General features: G+C 36.0%; 1 protein-coding gene across 2 annotated transcripts in view; it reads right to left on the reverse strand.

Annotated features, from left to right (window-relative positions):
- The window catches only part of CDC14A (cell division cycle 14A), a 51240-nt gene that overhangs the window by 9659 nt on the left and 20060 nt on the right, over positions 1 to 21521 (reverse strand). For both annotated transcript variants that reach the window (XM_059854396.1, XM_059854397.1), the window contains 11 exons: positions 20588 to 20667; positions 14387 to 14453; positions 12211 to 12273; positions 9000 to 9087; positions 7161 to 7391; positions 5039 to 5177; positions 4263 to 4419; positions 3575 to 3687; positions 2947 to 2994; positions 1797 to 1925; positions 542 to 860 (listed from right to left, as the gene is read on the reverse strand). In XM_059854396.1, coding sequence (XP_059710379.1) covers positions 542 to 860; positions 1797 to 1925; positions 2947 to 2994; positions 3575 to 3687; positions 4263 to 4419; positions 5039 to 5177; positions 7161 to 7391; positions 9000 to 9087; positions 12211 to 12273; positions 14387 to 14453; positions 20588 to 20667 — 1434 coding nt within the window. The remainder of the gene's footprint in view (positions 1 to 541; positions 861 to 1796; positions 1926 to 2946; positions 2995 to 3574; positions 3688 to 4262; positions 4420 to 5038; positions 5178 to 7160; positions 7392 to 8999; positions 9088 to 12210; positions 12274 to 14386; positions 14454 to 20587; positions 20668 to 21521) is intronic.

Below are 21521 nucleotides of genomic sequence, written 5' to 3' on the forward strand. Positions count from 1 at the left end.
AAAAGAGCACAAAAGCCCAAGGCGCCAGAGTTGCTTCAATGTGAGACCATCAGAAAAATCTTGCTTATATTACTTGCCACATTTAGTGCTAGAAAAAGAGTAGGTTTCAAGTCAAGAGCATTAATTGCTCAAATAAGCCTTATCTTTAAGGATGTTCTATCTTCTGTTTACTAAGGTCCACACAAGGGCTTCTTAAAATCTTTTACTGCACAGACATGAAGACACATAATTAACTTATAGACTGTGTTATGGATAATTTGAAATACAATCCAAAAGGTAAGAAGGTCCATAGAAAAAGTTATCAGAAAAGATGTAAAGTTCATTACGTTCATGAAGCTTCCATGTAACAGATGCTTAGAAGAGATGGGGAAGAAAAGCAGCTGAAATGATAGGTTACAGACAAAGGTGCTGTTCAGAAACATTAGAGGAAGCTGGAGAATTATGCTGAGTTAAGATTTTTTTTGCAACAGTTTTGCTCACAGAAGCAAGGAAGAAAAGCATCAGTGAGCTGCCTGAAAGTGCTGTTGTGACTATGACTTACAGGAATGGCCTCTGGTATGCTGCTGGAGGAGCTGTAAGGCCCATAAAGGAAGGCTGGTGCATACTCATCTGTCACGTCGCTGTGAAAATTGCTTGGGCTGCTCAGGTTGTTGCCACTACTGCTGTTTCTGTTGTATAAGTTGTTGTTCAGTTCATGGTTTTTTCTGTGTGGCAGCTGCAAGCTGCCATTCAGGTGACTGGAGATAGGGCTTACAGAAAAACCTGTCCTAGAGGACGATGATGTCATATTGCTCTCATCACCATCTGAAGAATCATACAGGTTCCCTAGAGAACTGGCTAGTCTGGAGTTTATGGAAACGCTGAATGGGAAACACATGCAGGGAAAAAAATATTCACAAGGTATGTAGAGATAAATACGAAAATGTAACACACAATTCAGAAGACATTAGGTGAATAACACACACCATTCTGAAATAATCTGTGTTTGCACACCGGTTCATTTCTAGCTCCTAATTAACGAAAAGCAGAATTCTTTGTAAGGACTTTCCAAGTGTTGCTTATTCAAGCACTACACCATGACCAGCTTTCGCCTCTGTCAAACCATACATGCATGCAGGAGATGGTGTTAAAAGGCTTAGGGAGTATCTGATTTACACTGAAGTAGTTTGTGTACATGGAACAGTTTAAGGACTCCTCCTCTGTTTCTTGCTATCAGTTTTGTGATTCAAACCTTCAAGTAACCAAGGAGTAATATGACAAAATTTGAGACTAGAAATAGGGTGTCCTGAGATACCTCAAGCTGGTTACTCTGATCAGGCAAATATTTGTGCACATATTTATTAAAAATGCATTAATCATTCTGAGTGTAATTTAATATTTATAATTACTTAGGACAATAGTTATAATGGAGCTAAATAGTAATAAATCAAGGGTTCATAAAAAAATTAATTACCACTCCATATTCTGAGAGTAATAGTATATAGGCTAGTGGGAATATCTACAAAACATCTATAAACTGAGATAAATGAAGGAAACCTTGACAACCCACTTAAGACAGTACTGTTTCTGATGACACAATCTATATAAAACTCTCAGACCAGTAGGACAGATTTTGGGTTTTGCTTGTTTTTTAAATCTGTAGGCAACTAAAGTTTGGCTAGTGGAACAGCAAATCACTGTAAGTAAATCCAAGTCTTCTTAGAGCCAATAAGAGCAAGCACTTCATAGGCTGCAGATGTGCTGACAACCACTGTGGGATACTGCAAGCATTTATACCAAAAAGAGAAGAAAAAAACCTTTTAAGGGTAGAGCCTGAGGATGTGGAAAGTCTGCTTATTCTTTCTGCAGATGGTGAAGTGACTGCCATCACTCTGGAGGCCTTCAGAGGAGATATGGATCCTTCTGCGCTACCTGAAGTAGTCAGTCTAAAAGAGTGCAGAGTTCCAGTGAGAAGCAAGATTTTATAATTAAAATATACATCTCCAACACACATAATCTATCAATACATAGATTGCTATTTTAAAAATTGTGAATTCTCAAGTCTCAGAACTCAACAGCAAAAACTCAAGTTTGCTTGCTAAAACATATTTTTTAAAAAAACTTTCCAGATATCCACTCCAATTATTTCCCCTGCTGAACCTTATTAAAAAGTTACAAGCTACTTTTCACCTTGATAATTTATGAAGGCCAAGTGTCCATTTTTTATAGATTTATTGTAAGTTTTATCATAAATTTTAGAACTCTAAATGTAAACTTCATTAAGAGTACTTTTTGAGCTTATAGAGCAAGTACGAGTAGAAAAACCCAAAATTGCAGCTTTTTCAGGTCAGCATCATTTCCAAATGAAAACTTTCACAAAGTTGCACAGAACAGGCAGCTTTCTAGGGAGGGATTCTTAATGACAAAATCCTTCATGTGTTGATAATGAGCTGTATGTATGTTGCACTGGCCTACTCAAATTGTTGCTATTACAGCTGTCCACATTAATTAATTGAAAAAATGTATTTTCTCTAGCCCTAGATTAGGGGATACACCAATCAGACCTTAAAGAATGAAAAAACTTGGGTGCAGATCTCCAACTACAAACACAGAGGGAAAATGACATTGAGCAGCTTTAATTACACACCAAGAAAGGGTAAAACAATAATTTCCAATGTTAGCCATCTGGAAAAATCCAACTCAAAAATTCAGTCACAAAACTGAAAAAAAATGTGCTTTTTTCAGTATTAATGCTTGATAATGATAGAAATTTTGTCTTACATATTTTATTTTAGATTCACTGGGGTGAGGCATGCAATTTGCAGCTGTTTAAAAAGGTTTGTTACCTGCCTATGCTGAGAAGTTTGAAATAGTGATCACATCAATTGATTTGCAATGATCTAAACCACTGAAAATTAAGATCCTAGTCAAGTGACATACATTTAGAACTAGAACTTAAGTCAGTACCTGAAGGGTTGTGATATTGACCAGGTGTTCAGTTTCATGTCTTGCAGCCTAAAGAAACAAAAGCAGCAATCTTTATCAAAGGATAAAAACACTTTCCCCTCTGCCAAATCATATCTGTGAGTCTCAGGTTGGCTTAAAATACAAAAATAAAAGTTAGAATTATTGACAAGCAATGCTTTAATTTACAGTAAGAGAACAGAAAGTTACTTCAGGTTTAATTTCAAAGTTCACATTTTTATTGGTTCTGAAAAACTCTAAATTTCTATAAGGAGTACAGAAAAGTAATTATAGAAAGACAACTAAGTTTGATTAAGAATATTTTGTTCAAGTTGTAAGTTCTAAAATACCAGATATAAATTTGAAAATTTTGAAGTGTTTTTTTACATTATCTTTTATTGCTACACAGTAAAAAGGCATCCCTAAAAAGGGAGGCAGAGGGCAAAAAATGAGAGAAGAAAAAGATTAACAAACCAAATCTGCAACTAATAGATACATACCTGGAGAAGTTTCCACCACAGAAAGTGGTACAGGTAGTACCTCTGCCTTAAACAAGATCATGGACTTGCCACATGGATCTGATAGCATGGACAGAATTTAAAACTGCAAATGACCTCAGACTGGTAATTACCTCAGAGCTCCAGTGGTAGCAGAACAAGGCTGTCTACGACTTTTTAAGGCGTTCAGCTTATCTCCCTGTGTCATCCCATCCTGAGCTTCCACATCTTTGCCTTCAGAATCATTCTGGGAAATAAAAGCATGAAAGCAAGGGAATCTATCAAATCCTAGGAGCAGTGTAGTTTGAAAGCACTGAGTGTCTCCCTTCACGAAGATCAGAACCCAGAAGGCTGCTCTAGTGTCTTCTGCAGACAGAAGTGCTTTGTGCTGGTACAAGAAATGCACCTCTGTACAAACACACTCACATTTTTGCAGAACCTGACCTCAAAGTTCATGATGCTCAAGCCTAATGCCAGCATTTATTTACTTCAAGAATCTGTTGGACATCTATGCACACCTGCATTATTATTATTAGTTAAAATCTTGGAATAAGCAGATTTTTGGTTTCCGGGAGGAAAGCTGACTTTTTGTATTCCTTCATGCTCAAGAAAACAACTGAAAATCCTGAGACAATGACTTGAAATAATGCAAACTTTTGGAAGCTTGAAAAACTACCTGTAACAGTTTTAAATATTTCTTGAACTTTTTTATTAAGTGGAGATTTGTTCTATTTATGTCCTAAAAATATTTAGAAGTTATCTATAGCTAGTTATTAAAGGCTCAGCTTCAGTCTGCTTGAAATTTTTCCTAAGGACACTGACCTCCTTGAATTGATCCGAGTCTGGTGCTTTGTTCAGACTGTCACTGATGGAAATGTCATTTAAGCCACTAAGAACTCTGTTAATGTTTCCATCGACTCCTTGCTGTTTCTGCTTTGATCGGATGAGATCTCCCTCCTGCCATAACATTGCTTGCTTCCTTCAGGATACAAAACCAAAGAAAATTCACATCAGCAAATTTGCATACATATAAAAAACCATATGAAAACATGCCATGCTTACAGACTGCCAACATTTGAATCTTCTGCACATCATCATCTGGAAAAAAAATTCACATGTCTATCACAAAAAACTTTAAAACCTCACAACTAAAAAACAACAAAACCCCCTTCAGAATCACCATATTAGTCTGTAGTCATAACAGTACTAAAACTTCATTTTCTCAAATCCTTCTGGGGAAAGAGGCTAACTAAACAGGTTTTTGCAATCATATTTTAAAGGCTCTTAAAACACAACTTAAAAAATAATATAAAACAGTGTTTTTATATACATCATGTGTAGCATAACTGATTATACAGAATTCAGTCTTGAGGCCCTGTGCCCCTCCAAGGGGACAAAATGCACAGAACTCCAGAGAAGCTGACTGCTTCTGAGTAACTCACACTTCAATTCCCTATTAACTAACCTTAAATCTTTTGAACAGACAATAACTTACAAATGTCAGTAGACAAATTAGATCCTATAACTCATGCAAGATGGACAGGGATGGAGAGGAGCAAAGAAGGTACATATATATGTATATATATATACACACATACTCTTCCAAGAAGTGTTGCTGGGGTCCTATAATAGAGCCTGGGCGACATATTCTTATCCAAGCAATGGCTTCACCATGTGTGAACTTGTAGTGTTTCATGATGTAACAGGCAATCAGCGTTCCTGTTCTCCCCAGGCCAGCTACAGAAACACAAGAATCAACAGCCACATATGAAGGGATGAGCACTCCAGAATTATCAAGTAAAAGTATGGGATATAAGAAAACTTTCATGCAATGTTATTTCTTCAAATACTGATATGGTGAAAAATGGGACATTGAATCAGAAATTAATCACACAATTTAATTTCAATGCTGTAGATATAGAGACAAATCTTTCATACTTTGGAAAGGTTAAGGTTTAAAAGAACACTTGTAACAGTGATCACTCATGGCACTTGAGAAATTCTACTCCAAACTTTTTTTAAACAAAGGCTAATATTTTTTAAAAAGCCGTGATCAAGCTGGATACCAATTTCACATTTATGATACCAGTAAAAAACCATAATCAAAGCACCTTTGAGAGGCCAGCACAAGTACCTAAAACTCATGATGCAAATATGTCACATCTCAACAGAGAGCAACTCAGTGGGTTTTTCTTTTTGCATCAGTTTTGAAACCAGCACATAATAAAACTATTCACTGCTATCTGTACAAACAGCAATGACTGTTGACCAGTGTATAATTCTAGATATCAACAGCTTAAAAAAATTTTACCCATTGCCTAAAAATCCCAAACTAGTCCTGTTTTTAAGGGGACGACAGAGACACAGAGAAATTAGCTTTTACTATTATTTAAGCACCAACAACTATTCAAATGGAAACTCCCCAAGCAGCCAGACATCTCTGCTGCCAATTCTATACACAACTATCAGCTCTTTATATTTAACCACTAACTCTGACTTTTTTGAAAGTGAACATGATTTAGGCAGGGTGAAGGTAGATGTTCACCCCTAGTGAGGGTCCATAACTGTAGCTTGGAAGACAAGCTCTGAAGACTCATTTAAAAGGCGAAGTATTGATTTCATTTCTTTCCTCCAACATTCTGCTAATGTACAAACTTCCCATTACAATCCTTTGCAATTGGCTGTTCTATCTCATCTGAGACAAACAGTTTCTAGAGTGATAGCTGTGCTCAGAACATCTCTGCAATATAACTCTGACTGAGTTAGGCCTGAGTTAACTGTTGATTTAACACTGTAGAGGATTATTTCGGGTGGTATAAAAACTAAAAAGAACAAGATGGTTGATTTGCTTACTAAATGGTCAGACAAAAGACCAAAAATACTTCAGTGTAGAAAGCACATCTCTAACTCACTACCAAGTATGTTATATTCCTTTAGCAGCTAAGCCTGGACAATAACTTACTAACAACCTCCTGCTAATCAATGGTTTATGCTCTTATTTAGCCAATTAGCAGATGCCCAGCTTATCAAAGCTTCTGGGTTCTAGCAACAGTAACAACTTGTTGGAAAATAAACCTGTTTATCTTTGATATGCATATTTATTGTTCATGAGAAAATTATGAATAGTACTATTCTTGCTTCTGATCAGGCAAGACATTTGTCTCCACAATGTCCTTACACAACTCTAAACATAAATCAAGCTGAACCCTTAAAAGCCTTTGTTAATCCCTCTTGACTAAGCATGTTTTGTGCATTTTCTGGCTGGTTTGCTGAATTAGGCTGGTTTGAAATGCTGGCATCACAATAACTCACATCAACTTGAAATGTGGAATTCATACTCCACAGAAAAATGTAGAACAGTCAAAAAGCACAAAGAAAACCTTTTAGTGTTTTGCACTTCCTAGCCAATTACCATAACGCTGTGAAAGCAGAATGCAAAAAAGAAACCTGCATCAACTAAATCTCAAGACTTCAAGTCATAAAAAAAAAAATCCACAGAACAATGAACAACAGATTGTCAGTTCCTGCAAATAACACTGTAGGATGTAAGGACTACATATACACAGGAAAAGAACAAATATTTAGCATATATTTAGTCAAGCACCATAAAGCATTATTACTCACAATCTGAAAGTGTTCTTAAATGCTGTATTTCTGGGATACACTCTATGGATTTATACTTATTTTGAACTTCAGTCAGAAATGAACAGGTGCACATACCTTTGCAATGTACAGCAATGGCACCACCAGCATTTTCACAGATGTTCAGGAACCTCTGCACTATACTGTCACTTGGTGTGCTGCCATCAATGAAGAACAGATCATAGTGCTCAAAACCAGCATCAGTAAAGCGTTTTGCCTCATAAATCTTTTTGTTTAGTCTTATGATTGTTGTGATGTTATGCTTCTTGAAATAAGGAAAGTAGGCTTCAGGTGCATGAAGAGGATAACCTATTAAAAAAATAAAGCCACAATCATTTAATGTCCTAGGTTTATGAAGTTCAAAATCCCTCTAATCAAAATAGCCCCTGAAAACTTCTTGAATAATAAACACACTAATACTAAAAATGCTTTAATACTTTATTCAGAATAGACATTTTAAGTGATATAAAAAAATTGTCCAAAAATGCTCATTAAGACTACTTTTATTATAAAAGGTATTAGGAGACAAAAAGTTAAAACAGTACAGTGTTTCACATAGATTCTGTCTCACATTAAGCCCCTGTTATTCTCTGCAAGGAGATTTATACATCAAGCTGGGGACATATATGAATTCAGCATTTCAAAACAGCTGTTTATCTAGAGTCAAGCTGCAGATCAAAGAATAAAAGCATGATTGAAGAGGAAATACTGTTTTCATGGAAAATAGATTGCTCATCTATATTATGGACAAGAGAAACAGTCAAAGGATAAACTGCAGTACCAAAAATATTCCCATCCGACTGGGAAGTAAGAGAGCTTTATTGCCTTGATTCTCAGTTAAGAGACAAAAGGATCCTCTAGATCAAGATGGGGGGACAGGGAGAGAGGTCAATGACCAACCACAAGACAGCTGCTCATGTCATATAAGCATTAGCAAATGCAATTCAAGTCAAGATAACGAGGCAAATGTAGCTTTGTAATGTGTACCTGCAATCACCTGAGAGAGGATTATTTATAGTTCCATAACTGGATTTTAAGTGTATTAATTTAATAATTTTCAGTTATATATGTTATAAATAAAACACAGGTTTTCCCAATTCCATGGAACAATTTAAGTAAATTTAGAAAAACATTCTACAAGAAAGGGCTGCAACAATGATTGGGGAAGAAACCCAAACCAATCAAAATACTTTCTTTCTGGATTTTGCTTAAATTTTCAGGGCACACTTTGTAACTGGCAGCATTTCAGTCATAAAGAAACATGAGAGAGCAGAAGAAGGGAATGGGGAGGGCAGGTAGATATTCAGAAAATATGCTCACATAAACAACATGACATGGCACAAATAATATAGTCAAATTTTAAAAACCCCTGCTGGTAGTATCTAAGTGACTGATTTTCCTTTTAGCTAGACCAAATCTCTACTTTCCCTCTGTCAGTCAAGCAGCCAAGTTTTTCTTTTTTTTTATTCCACTAGAATCACATTCCCCAGGTTCTTCACATTACCCCAAGTATATTCAGTAGGAAAGGCAAGCTTCTTCTAACAGTCTTTCCTGGACTGTGCCACAAAACTCTTAACACAGTCTTCTGTGTTTAATGCAACTCACCTTTAGTTCTGCACACTTACTGTACCAGGTGTCAGGTTCCAGGAGGATAGTAAGTGACCTGAGCCTCTCAGGAACTTTGTCACAGGATGAAAAGTTACTGACTGTTAAAACAATTCAAATTCTTCTGGCAAAGAAGAATTCCAGAACTTTTTGAATTAAATTCTATGAGCATATATACAATGCTCACTGGATGATTATTTCTGAAGATTAAAACTGATCTAAAATCCTCTATTACCTTCTGCTTTTTTGCTGTGATGGTTTTACATGCTGGAAAAATAACATCATAGCACAGCATTAAAACATACACCATACCATTTTCAAGTTTGCTTTTCGGGTGTGGTCCACTAAAAGCCAAAAATTTTCCTGGAATAATCCAGTTGAAGTCGCCATTTTCCACTCGCTACAAAAATTTCAGAAGAGAAAAACATTTTAATATCTGTGTATACAAGGTAAAAAAAATTACTCAATATTTTATTTTACTCTTTACTGTGTTCTTGTGGCATTAAAATGAAACACTTCAAATGTAATTAGCTAGCTTAACTATATGGGACAAATTAAACATAAACTGCTTCTCAGATCTTAATAAAATTAAATGTAAACAAAACTTGCTTAAGTTTTCCAATAAAAGCAGAAAGATCCTTTATGTAAGATATTTCTCCTTGAGAGAGTTCAGTGTTTTAGGACACCTATTAATAACACTGACAAACACCACCATTCTTCTATGTTTTCATCAAAAATTATGGAAAAGTGCTTCCTTCTGAGGTACTAGCTAAAAAATTCACTTCACAGAAAACAAATTAAAAACCAATTAGCTTTCAAAACAATTACCCTTTCCCTGTAGAAACTGAAATTTACATATTGGCATAAGCTCTGATGAGCCAGTAATCACAGAAGAAAACTGTAAATTAAATAAAGAGTAGATTTTAATAAACTTTCAAACTATGACATTTTGCATTTCTTGCTCACTTTTAAATGAAAACCTAAAAAGGCTCTTCAAATTCTGTCACTGCTGAAAATGAAAGCTTCTTTGGAAATACGTAACATGAACTGTAGCTCCAAACTGCCTCCTTTTCTTTCTTTAATTGAAGACTGCTCATTCCTTGTTTGGCAATGCAGTTATTCTCACCATGACTTTTAAGGACATGGCACTTGGTTCAGCTGCATTATTAAGCTGGTGGTTTTAGCTCTCAGCTCGTCAGAGCATCCTAATGAGTGAAAGGTTCTGATAATGGACAGCACTGTAATCAATTCACCAACTGTTTGCTTAGCTGAGCATTAGGCTTGCTCCCAATGTCCCTCCACAATGGGAACTCCTGGAAATGACCCAGGTTGCATAAGGGCTAGAGAACCAACCTCAGTGCCAAGGTAGGACCCCTGCCCCCCACCGGTATCACAGACTGACATCTCGCCACTGCAGCACCCCTGCTCCCTTTAGGGAAGAAGTCCTGTTTAGCAAACTAAAAATATTTTTGTATTTGTATCACCAGTTTTATTTGTGGATTAAGTTTCTTAGAGTTACAGGGGTCATGGCGAATAATTTCAATTTTTATCAATATGGACTACAGGTATCTCTGTATATGTGTGTATGTATATGCTTGACAGTACCTGCAAACATCATTATTACTAAAAAACCCAATCAGTAATTTACTTCCAGTCCAACAAAAGGGGAATTAGCTGCCTTGATAAGATAGTAAGATGAAAGAACTATAAACATGAAACAAAATTTCCTTTTAGCCTGCTCCATTTAAGTTGTATGCAACTTTTGTCTACAAAACCACGCATTTGAAGACCTTACATAGCAAAAAACCTGTAACATTTAAAGTTTTTGAAATATAGCATGGGACATAACTAAACATAAAGCTGAACATGATCTGTGAAAAAAAAAAAAAGACGTACCAAAAAATGGACAAAAAATTAAAGATGATTCCAAATTCTCGCTTCTTAAACTCAGCAAACAGCATACTATAAACATCATTCACATGTATGCACTTTTCACACGCTAAAATAATGTTAAGCCTTAAACAAGATAATGGGATAGCTTTAGTCAATTATTTTAAGACTCTTTTTCAAGCAGACTAACACCTACTATACATACAGAACTCCAAATTACTATTTGTTTTTAGAACAAGGTTTTCTTTTTGTACATGGAGTAAGCAAAAAGTAGCAATTTCATATTTTAAATTTTAGTTCCTGTTCATTTAATTTTGGCAATTCTGCAAAAGCTATACCAATTTTTGAACCTAATCACTATGGAACACTGCAGGATACAGAAATCCTTCTACAAATGCTTTCAAGTTTAGTGAAATAGGCAGATTTGTGTTAAAGACTGCCTACTGCAGACATCTACTGTATAGATGTGCTGTCAATTAACTTTTTCCACTGTTTATTCCTCTTCACTTTCTTGAAGATTTATGAAGCATTTCAGTATGTACCTGAAATACAGGTACAGGAAATGCTATAGGAAATGCTTTTAAAATGGAGATTTTCAAACTCAGCGACTTTATTCTCATTACTTCCAAGTTTTCTGAAGATTGCAATAGAGCAGAAGAATGTGGGAAGAATATTGGCTACAGTAAAGCAACACAAGTTTAAAAAAAGAGTTAAATTTATATTCAAATATTTAGTACACTTCTAGTTTACATATGTTTCTCCTTAACCAATACAGCTAGAGGAATTTATAGGTGTTCCAAAGGCAATGTCCAATAAACTAAATGATTGTCACTGACTTCAGTAAAAACCTTTTCCCTTCCTTGGAGTGAGACCTGGTAGACAAAGACCATACAACTCTCTTGGACCAGATGTACATACACCTGTGCCTGAGATTTCCTCTGCACACAGCCCAGTCCACAGATACAGCATGGCATATTTTAAAGCTTCTCTAAAGCAATAGCTTTAGAGCTTGAGATAACTTTTTACTACCAGCAGATAAAGGTGTGCATGCTACAAAGTCCTAGAAGCATCTAGAGCCAACCAGAGTACCTATATCTAGGTTGTAGGAAAGTTGGCAGAACAGTGAAATACATCTGTTAGCTTTCTGGGACTTCATTAGGGAAATACTTTGGATGTATTTCCTTGACTAGAATTCCACATAATGCATCCTTACTAAAAAAAACCTCAAAATCTACTTAATCTATGCGGCTAGAAATAATTTGTCATAGATTTGGGACTAACAGGAATGAAAGAAGGAGCTAACAAGTGCTGAAAGAAAACATTCTGTGGGTCAGCTGAGAAACCTTGGATTGTATCCTGGGAGAAGGCTGGGAAAGCATGAGAGAGGTCCCAGAGGGCAGAAAGGCAACAAGAAAACAGTAGATTTATGACATGATGCACTGAAATTGCAAGGACAGTAATCCTGCATGTTCTTCAAAAAGAGCATATAGGTTTCCATGTACATACCTTACATATGAACACTGGGTTTTACTCAAATTAAAGTGTGCTTCCAGTATGTTTCTAGTTGAGGGATACTGAATACTCTTATTTTAGGTAACTCGAACACATTCAATGCATTATTAAATGTACAAACCTCATAGTGTTCATATTCATCCACATCAAATGTCTTAAAGTCAAAAAATCCATGCTGCAAGGCCTAAAAGGCAACAAGGTGTCAGTTTACACTGAAATACAATAAATAATCTCATTTTACAATACTTTTTTGAGCAAAACTGAATCCCTGAATGTTTGTGGTTGTGGCTTATTGAAGCTTTTACATTAAGACAACATGGCATTTTGCACAGATTAACAACACAGACAACAAAAACTCCAACAATGTCACTGAAACACATCAGGCTCATTATTTCCCCCCAAAAACATGAGGATGGGACACAAGGCTGTTGCATATCACTTAAATCGTAGCACTGATTCTACACACCCCACCTTGTGGGGATTTTTCTGTAAGGCAGATGACAAGTTAAAAGCAATTCCCTTTTTGTCATACACTCATTTAATGATTCCTATGCCAAATGTCTTTTCATGCAGTTGGACATAACAAAACATTGAACACAGAGTTTATTGATTTTCTGCACTTAGTATGATACTCTGGTTTTACCACTATAATACCTAGGCAAAATGGCATATACAGAATGCAGTGCCATGTACAATATGTATTGTATTGTTTGTTTTAATACACATTTCACAGGTACAATAAAGTCCACTAGCCTACATTAGACAGTATTTATTACAGGACTGAAAGAACTTTTGTATTCGGTTATTTTTTTTATTATTAATTATGCCATTTTTGTACTAAAGATTTGCATATTGGAAACAATTCTATGAATATGAAATGCATAGCCAATATTTATTCCAAATTTGTAGAAGACATTTCTGCAGCATATATTTATACTGAACCAACTGCAGTTGAAAAACATAGATATTGCACAAGATTCTGGAATTAAGGTGTGATTAGAACACATCACAGATCTGTGATTTAAAGCTAATAATCAGACTGCCATTGTTTGCAACATACAGACCATCTTTTTAGGACAAATGAAAAATAGCTTTGTTATAGACAAGATGGGCTCAGTGAGTGGACCTGTCATGAAACCTAAGATACTGAGAGGTTGTATGAACAGCTGATTTTGAAAAATATATTTCATTGAAGCATGGCTGGCTGGCTGCACTTCACAACTTGCAGGCCCCCAGAATTACATGTATATGACATACACACATACAAACACCAAATTTAGCCAGGTAAACTAAGACTACTTTCAACTAAGGCATATGTTTTCTGCCCAAAGCGTTTTTACCTCTGTAGGTGAACTAGACAAAAATTAAATAATAAATTTTATGAGAACAAAGGAGGAAAAACTGATTCTCACCGTCCTTTTGATGTATTAGCTGCAGATAAATTACAGTGATTGCACTGACTACTTCAGATCTTCAGATCTGTAGAATGCCTCACAAATTACAGTCTTGCTGGTAACTGACAGCTCCTTTCCCACCCCCACAGAACTAAAAATATTAAGCTTGATCTCTCTTTTTCCAATTTTTAAAAAACACTTGTTTTGCCACTTTTAAGAATTACAAGTGGTCTATAAAGTATCTGTACAGCACTGTTCCTATAGCCTGTTCCCTTCACTAAGAACAATGGGAAATTACCAACAAAATTTAAAGGTCCCCAATTAAGAACTGATGTAAAATTTTTTAAGAGAACAATACTGGAGCTTAATAGCTCAGGACTACTTCAAGTGACACATCAAACCACTAGTAAGATACATTAGTTTCAACTGGTTTTAAAAAACTTTGAAAAGATCAGTGTCAAACACTGAACCAAGTGTTTTGGGGAAAGCAGGGGCCAAGTATGTGCAAAAACTGTTCTGATTAAATCACAGATTTAAGATACCTAGGTATCTGTGTCACTGACCTCATCAACCTGTCATTCCCTCCCACCAGTGGCTATAAATGATTTATCAGCAGACCCAGCACAGTGTCTTGCATGAAGAACTGTCCCCAGCCAGGCCTGATGCATTTTCATGTTCCACTTCTCAAGGAGAAGTTCAAAAAGCTGTCAAAGGCCAGGCCAGGCAAAGTGCAACCTTGCTTCACCATCAGTACTCAAACACACTCCTCAGTAACTTAGGTTTCATCACTACTCATTCACAAATGTGCTCTGAAACCAAGTTTTATAATCTATTTAAACAGTATTTTTCTTCATGTTTTAAAAATCAATTTAAACCTGTTTTGCTAAGAAAAAATGTTATTACCTTATTTACTCCCTGTAAACAGTCCAAGATCGTAAGATTGTATGTGGTGTTCCCAAATGAAGCATCCCTATAGATTTAATACAAATTAATTTAATATACACAAAATTATATTAAGAACTAGGGCAAAGGCAGAAAACAACAGAATACATTCAAGCTATGCAATACCCTTGGAGAACTCTAAATTGAAGTCCAAAGATATCTTTTTAGAAGCTTGTTCAGGCTAAAGTACTCCCCTACCCAAGATGTAGCTCAGACTAAATGCAGTTAGATACTGCAAGCTACTCTAAGTGCACATTTTACATAACTACATGCTCTTTACAAAATTATTTATGCTCTCCTGAAACAGGAAGGTTTGCATCTCCTCTGGATTGTGTAAAGATAGAAGCAAATAAAGCACAGCTTACTTTAACCAATATTCAAATCTTAATTGAGTTACACTAACAGGGGCAGGCAACTAAGACTAATAGCTTGGAACTAATTTACAGGCTTCCATTTTGATGCCTCATTACAGATGTGATTAAAAGTTATCCTGATATAATTAAAATGACTTAACCTCAGTATACCACATGAAAATCACAACTTGTCAGTAAAATATAAAGTAAGACTCACCATCAAACACACACCACCAAAAAAGCATTGTGGAAAAATAAAAACGTATTTGCGGAGTGTGCTTCAAACCACTTTGATTTTAACAAACTCTGCCTGAGCAGATTATTTCCTTATCACTCATTAAGGGAATCTTTTACAGCTTTTCTCTTTGCTATCTTAGATAAAGTCCTAAGAACTACAATTTATCAGAATAGTAAAATTTTAGGTTCAGACAGATACCTATTTAATCTATAATTGATTCAAAATTTTAATCTTTCATTGAAAACTTTCCTTTTTTGATAAAACTTGCTATAAGTAGTATAAAGTTTTTGATATGCTCCTTCAATCTCAGCTACTTTAAGAGTAGAAAATTCTCTCCTATTCTTTAAGAGCAGAGTAAGTTTAGCAGTTTTGAGCAAGCAGTGTTCATAGAAAATGGTTTTAAGAAAATTAAAAGCTACTATTTTGGTAGTGTCATATTGCAGGCAGGCCAATCTAAAAATGCTTTCCAATTATTAGATTATTAAAACACACTTAACTATTATGTTTTGGAATGGGAACTTTGAAATGTGTATGAATCTTACATATCCAAATCCAACAGAGAAGTTTGAAAAATGAGAGGCCATAAAGTATTTCCATTATACTGAATAAGCAGACATATCAAAACTTAATATATTGAATTTTACAGACAATACATTTTTGACAGATAATGGATAACACTATTATTTTGAATATCACATGGTAACAGATCATTTTAGCACAAAATTCTTTTAGCAAACAAAAAAGTCTTGTGAGCAAAAACTGAAGGGCCCTAATGGGAACACACACATAACAGAAAGGATTTAAAAGCTGCACCAGTTTTCTGGAGGGGCTAACAGAAATAAAATCAACAAGTGCAAACCACAAATTTAAATATTTAGAGAAACATGAATATAAGACATGGTTGTAGCAGACAGGTTCTACTTTATATGTTGTTTTATTGTAACAAGAACAAAACTTTTATTTTTTCTGTACATATAGAATTACTTCTTTGACTGATAAGGCAGCTGATAGTGCTGTACATGAAAACTATGCTGGAGGAAAAAACCCCACATAATCCCTAATCCATTAATAAGAAACACTACAAAAGAGGGAGGGAGGATGGTGAAGCTGACCTAGATGTCAATTCCAGGTGCACAGCATCCTCAGCTGCAGTTCCCAGCCAGCTGTTACCAGTGACCTGCACACAGATGCTGGCAGCTAACAAGGACTGCCTCCAGCATCCATGTCTCAAATGTTCCATTTCTCCTGATGTGCACCATTAAAGTAGGTACTGATCACACATGTTTCACTACAGTATCCTTGGAGTGCCTTTTATGCCCAAAGGAATAGCCACCTTACTTTTCAAACAGTGACAGAACTCTTTCCACTTTCAAAATGAGAAAAGATGTGAGTATTTCTAGGAGATGCAGATTTAGTATGAACCCAAGCTGGCACTACAGAGCTGCGTATCCCACATCCGATTTCACAGTTGTAGCTGACCTCAATACTGCATAATGCTTTCCCTTTCACCAAACCTCTAAATGCTGTCAATAACAAAACAATTAGTTTCCCCAGTACTTGCCAATAAAGAAACAAACCCCAGAAGCTGCGAAATAAAATCCATCTCAGAAATTCATGTCATTATTTAGAGACTGAACATAATAATATTAAAATATATTTGTTTTTCATCAATACAAAGTAGTTTCAGGTAAAAATCTGAAACTCTGCTTCTCAGTAGGCAACTCAGTAGGTATTCATGACAATTTTAAGTGGTGTTAGCAGGTTTTTTTAAATGGAAGTGAGAAGATACAGTATAAGATCTTCAAGAGACAAGAGCGTCACCAAGTGACAGTGAATCAGCCAAAAATAAGACAAAAGTGTCTCAAAGACAGCAGTGCCTTATCCTGCCAAGTTATCTTTAGCTTTTCCATTATAAAAACAAAACAAAACAAATTTCCAAGAATTTTGTAAGAGGAGCAATCTGATTTTTTTCCACCCCAGAACTGTATTTGCTGAGGCTGTCTTTAAATGAAATACCAGCTGAAGACCTAAGCCGATTAGGGCTTTTTGAGGTCACTCAGCTGCATGAAAGTAGATCAGTTTCTCAGTGCTCACTTCATGTAAACCTACCTCAGTATTCCACAAAGAATCTGACAATGCTGCAGCTTCTCCCTATTCAAACCTGTCTATTTTTTTTTTTCAAATAGAGGACAGTTCAGGTATCAAATTAACAAACTTGTTAAATAGTCCACTTGTAACACTTAACTGATCATTGCTCACTAACAAACTCTTAAACTATTCAAACAGACATGACCTATACCACAGAAGTTATATAATATCTAAGTTCCAGGCTGCAAGAATTCAAGTCAGTAAATATTGAATAGCAATGATTAGGATCTCCAAGTTATTTCCTTTATTGATCTTAGAAAATGAGTAAAGAGGGAAGACATTTGGTTATGTTTTGAGTAAGCGTTATTTTAGTCCTTTTCAAGACACTAAAGGTGAGGAAAGTGTGCAAACTTCCTCACAGCACCACCTTGTCTCTGTCAAGCAGACACCACCTAAGGCTACTGCTTCCAGCACAGGTTCAATTGCTTGAACCTCTGTACTGTGCTACATTTTGCAACAGTAATGGTCCAAATGTCTTGGAAAGGGAGGCAAGAGGAAATGTCTCAAAGGCTTTGAAACATCAGGGAGGATGATTAAATTATTTCTTTCCCATTCCCAGCTAATCCAGATTGTCCCACTGCAGACCCTCATCAGATCTACCTGCCCTTCTCCCAGCACCAGTAATTCTTGAGATCCTTGCATATATCAACCTCCACCTGTGAACTCCATAGACAAATAGCCTCTCCCTGTCAGACTTCCCATTTCTCATCTAGCTTCTTATTTTATCACCATCCTTCATTTTATTTCCTCCCTCTCTTTGTCTCCCCTCCAGGACAGCCAGATTACACAGCCATCTTCCCCAGCAGGACAAACTACACTGCAGGTAACAGAATCTGTTCAGGCTCTAATCCAGAGACAAGAGCTGACATAGTCCAAGGCAGATCCAAAAGAAACGTAAGTGCTTTCCAGCCCCACACCATGCAAGAAAGAATGCTCAAGAAATCAGGATGTTTAATCATTCTAGCAAAAGCTCCCAACACTATATTCCTTCTAGAGACAGCAAGGCTCAAGAACAATGTCTCCCTCTAACATTACCAAGCTTTGTCTTAAAAAACCCAAACAGAGCAACAAAAGCCCAAACACATACCAGATCCCACCCACACCAGACAAAACCCACCACTAAAGCCCCATAACTGTCAAAAGCTTTAGCTTTAGACAATAATTTCTCTCACAGCAACCTAGGGCTTGAAACACTTGGAAAAAGACTGCAAAGCAGCTATGTTTCAGAATATCCTACTCCACAAATTTATTGCTGTTTTCTCCTGAAGCTGACAAATGGAATTAAACAATTAATCTTTTGTAATCATTCTGCCAACCCAGAGAGCAAAATCTGAGTATTCTCCTTGCTGGACTTTGCCTTCTTCAATGTTTTTTGGATAGTATACTCTTCCCAGGGAAACACAAAAAGCTTTTTTATATATAATATAAAATTATCCTCAGAAAATCTTGCTGTGACTTCTGTTTTTTTTGATTCCTCCTTTAATGATTCTAGAGTAGCTAACTATTCTATTTTGAAATAAAATTTCATTAATTCAAACTCACAAGGATTGCCAATGAGTAATCAATTAACACTTAGCAGGAAATTGTTTCGTGTCATTAATTTGTTACTGTGGTTCCAATCAGCCTCACAAGAAATCAGAGACAATTACTTTCATTAGTCCTTACCAGTCAAGCAGAAACAGCATTTTCTTATCATTGCTGCTACAATCAGTATTATAAGGAATTAGTTGCAAGGCAAGAATCTATAGCCTTTGATTGGAGCAAACAGGGTCCTGTGAGACTGTTCTGCAAACACATTACTCCTCCCAAGTTTTCTGTCTTACCATTTTGGTCCCTGACAAGTAAGTTTCTTCACTCTGACAAAACCTCTTTTCTACATACCTTAATTTTCACCTTGGCAGAGGTGAGAAAATCCTAAAGACAAATCAATTTACTACAATTCCAAACAGTAAATTTCTTTAGTTGGTCAACAAGATACAGCTATTCAGCTATAGGGCCTGATAAGATGCATTCATCCTCAGGGCCTTGAGGGAACTGGCTGGCGTTGTAAAGCCACTCTCAACAATATTTGAAAAGTCATGGCAGACAGGCCCAGTCCCCAGTGACTGGAAAAAGGGAAATATCACTCCTATTTTTAAAAAGGGTAGAAAGGCAGAGCCAAAGAACTGCAGGCTGGTGAGCACCACCAGTACCTGGGAAGATCATGAAGCAGATCCTCATGGAAGCAATGCTAAGGCACATACAAGACATTGTTTACTGTAGATCATGACCCCTGTATCTTATACAGAACCTGAAGATGGTAAAAAACACTAACACGTTTAGAATAACTGATTTTTTTTTTTTTTTTAAATGCATTGTACCAAGTATCTTTTATGATTAGCTGAAAAAAAATATGGATACCAGTAACTCAGTAAACTTCTTGGGTTCTGGAGAGCTACCATTGATCAGATCAATGTATAAATTCTCTGTCAATAAAAGCTATCACTGATTTAATACCTTTTCTTTAAATGTAGCTGATGGCTTAAGATTTCGTAGTCAAACTGGCCTTGACATGAAAAAAAAAAAATCTACCCAGCAGTTTATACTGCATCTGGCTTCTGTGCAAAGTATGAGAAGAGACAATCTGATCTTCCTTTGCTGAGTGGCTGAAGAATCAGAGGAATTTGATATAGACAAGGTAGGTCTACATTTGCAAATGCATTGGCTGACAGTGAACACTACTTGGAAAATGCTGATTCCCCTAAAAGGGAGGATATTGACTTTCTTGCAGTTGCATTCTATTGCCAGTGTTTGCATAAAAATACCATGAGGTATTCTCATTCATAAAGCATAAGGGCATTTCACAGTCCACACCATGAAAAATATTTGGAAATCTCCCTATTAGATAGGCATGAGAGCTATAATTCCTTAGATTCAAGCCTCAATGTGACCTTAGCACAGAGTTTAAAGACAGATAGTTTCTATCAATCTATGATTCACTGAAAACATTCTGTACCTTAATATCAGTATCTGTTCTGTAAAATAGAGAAAATATAACAGCATAAAACCCTCTTCAGTCCTGTAAGTCTCACTAGCTAGGGACTAGGTAATTTCAAGTATTTTAATGAATTCCAAAGAGTAAAACAATGCATTATGAAGAAAAGGTTTAAGTGCTAAATCACAAACATCATAAGAACTATTTTCAAAACCTGACAGTTTGCTAGACTAAGTCTTACTTAATACTTGAATCAATCTAAATTATTTATTATTCCCACCAACAGCAAGTAATTACACGAGATGTAATTTTTTTTTTTCTGGAGATCAGTCATTTTCATACAATACCTGTATCAGACATGAAACACCTTTTTGGGAGGCAATCTAAACCCCAAAATTTTTAGCAAACTTCAAAACAGAGAAGTAGGCTCATTTCTTGTGTTCACATACCTAAATGGAAGATATGGTGGATTAGATCCAGATAAAAGCATCCTGTAAGCTTCTTCTGGTGTTTTCTTCAAGTATATAACCTAAAAGGGATGGGGCAAGAGGGGAAAAAATAAATCAGCCCTGAACCTGAAAAATCTTTAACCTGACAGGAACTTCCTCCAGCACTCTAAACTCGTAAGAATGCCTGTTACACTCCTTCATGACCAATTCCTGTGATTTATACAGATCAGAAAAGACATGCCTACACAAAGAAAAGATTCAGCCATTAACAGAAGTCAACAAAACATTTGTTTTGTGTTAATCCCATACTTTAGAAAAAGAAAATTGGAAAAAATAGTCACATACTGCTGCAACTGAGAGACTTTAATGTTGCACGAGTTACTGCAAAACAGCTTACATTTAAAGCCTAAGGTCTTGCTTGTAGACAAAAGATCCTTAGAGGGTAGTTCAGAGAACCTCAGGAAAAACATGAGTTTCCATTTTATCAAGGAATTAGGGGCAAATTTGTACCACATGTTCTCCCAATACTGCAGGTTTTATTTGACAGAAGTTCTGGCCCTTCAAAGCTGTGTCTGCTCAAAGACATTCACTAATGACACTTTGAACATAACACTGGTCATTGTCTGTCCACACAGCTCATAAATGCTTGTAATAAAGACACCAGGAGGAAACAGAAAAAAGATATTAAGAACACAAAAGGAAAGAGGAAAGGGAAAGAAACACTGAACAAGCTCCTGAAAAAAATCAAAAGTATCTTGGATGTCAAGAGCAATGCAATAATTGAAGTAGGAAAGATATTGAAATGAAGAGGAAAACATTACAGTATGTCTCCAGCACCTAAAAAGTAATGAATTCCATTAAAAATCAAGGCGACATTTTCTGACTCATCTGTATCAATGAAAAGTCAGCAACCAAAATGTAGCTTCATTTTTAA

This window comes from Haemorhous mexicanus, chromosome 9 (assembly GCF_027477595.1).
Source record: "Haemorhous mexicanus isolate bHaeMex1 chromosome 9, bHaeMex1.pri, whole genome shotgun sequence".
In the NCBI taxonomy this organism is placed as follows: domain Eukaryota; kingdom Metazoa; phylum Chordata; class Aves; order Passeriformes; family Fringillidae; genus Haemorhous; species Haemorhous mexicanus.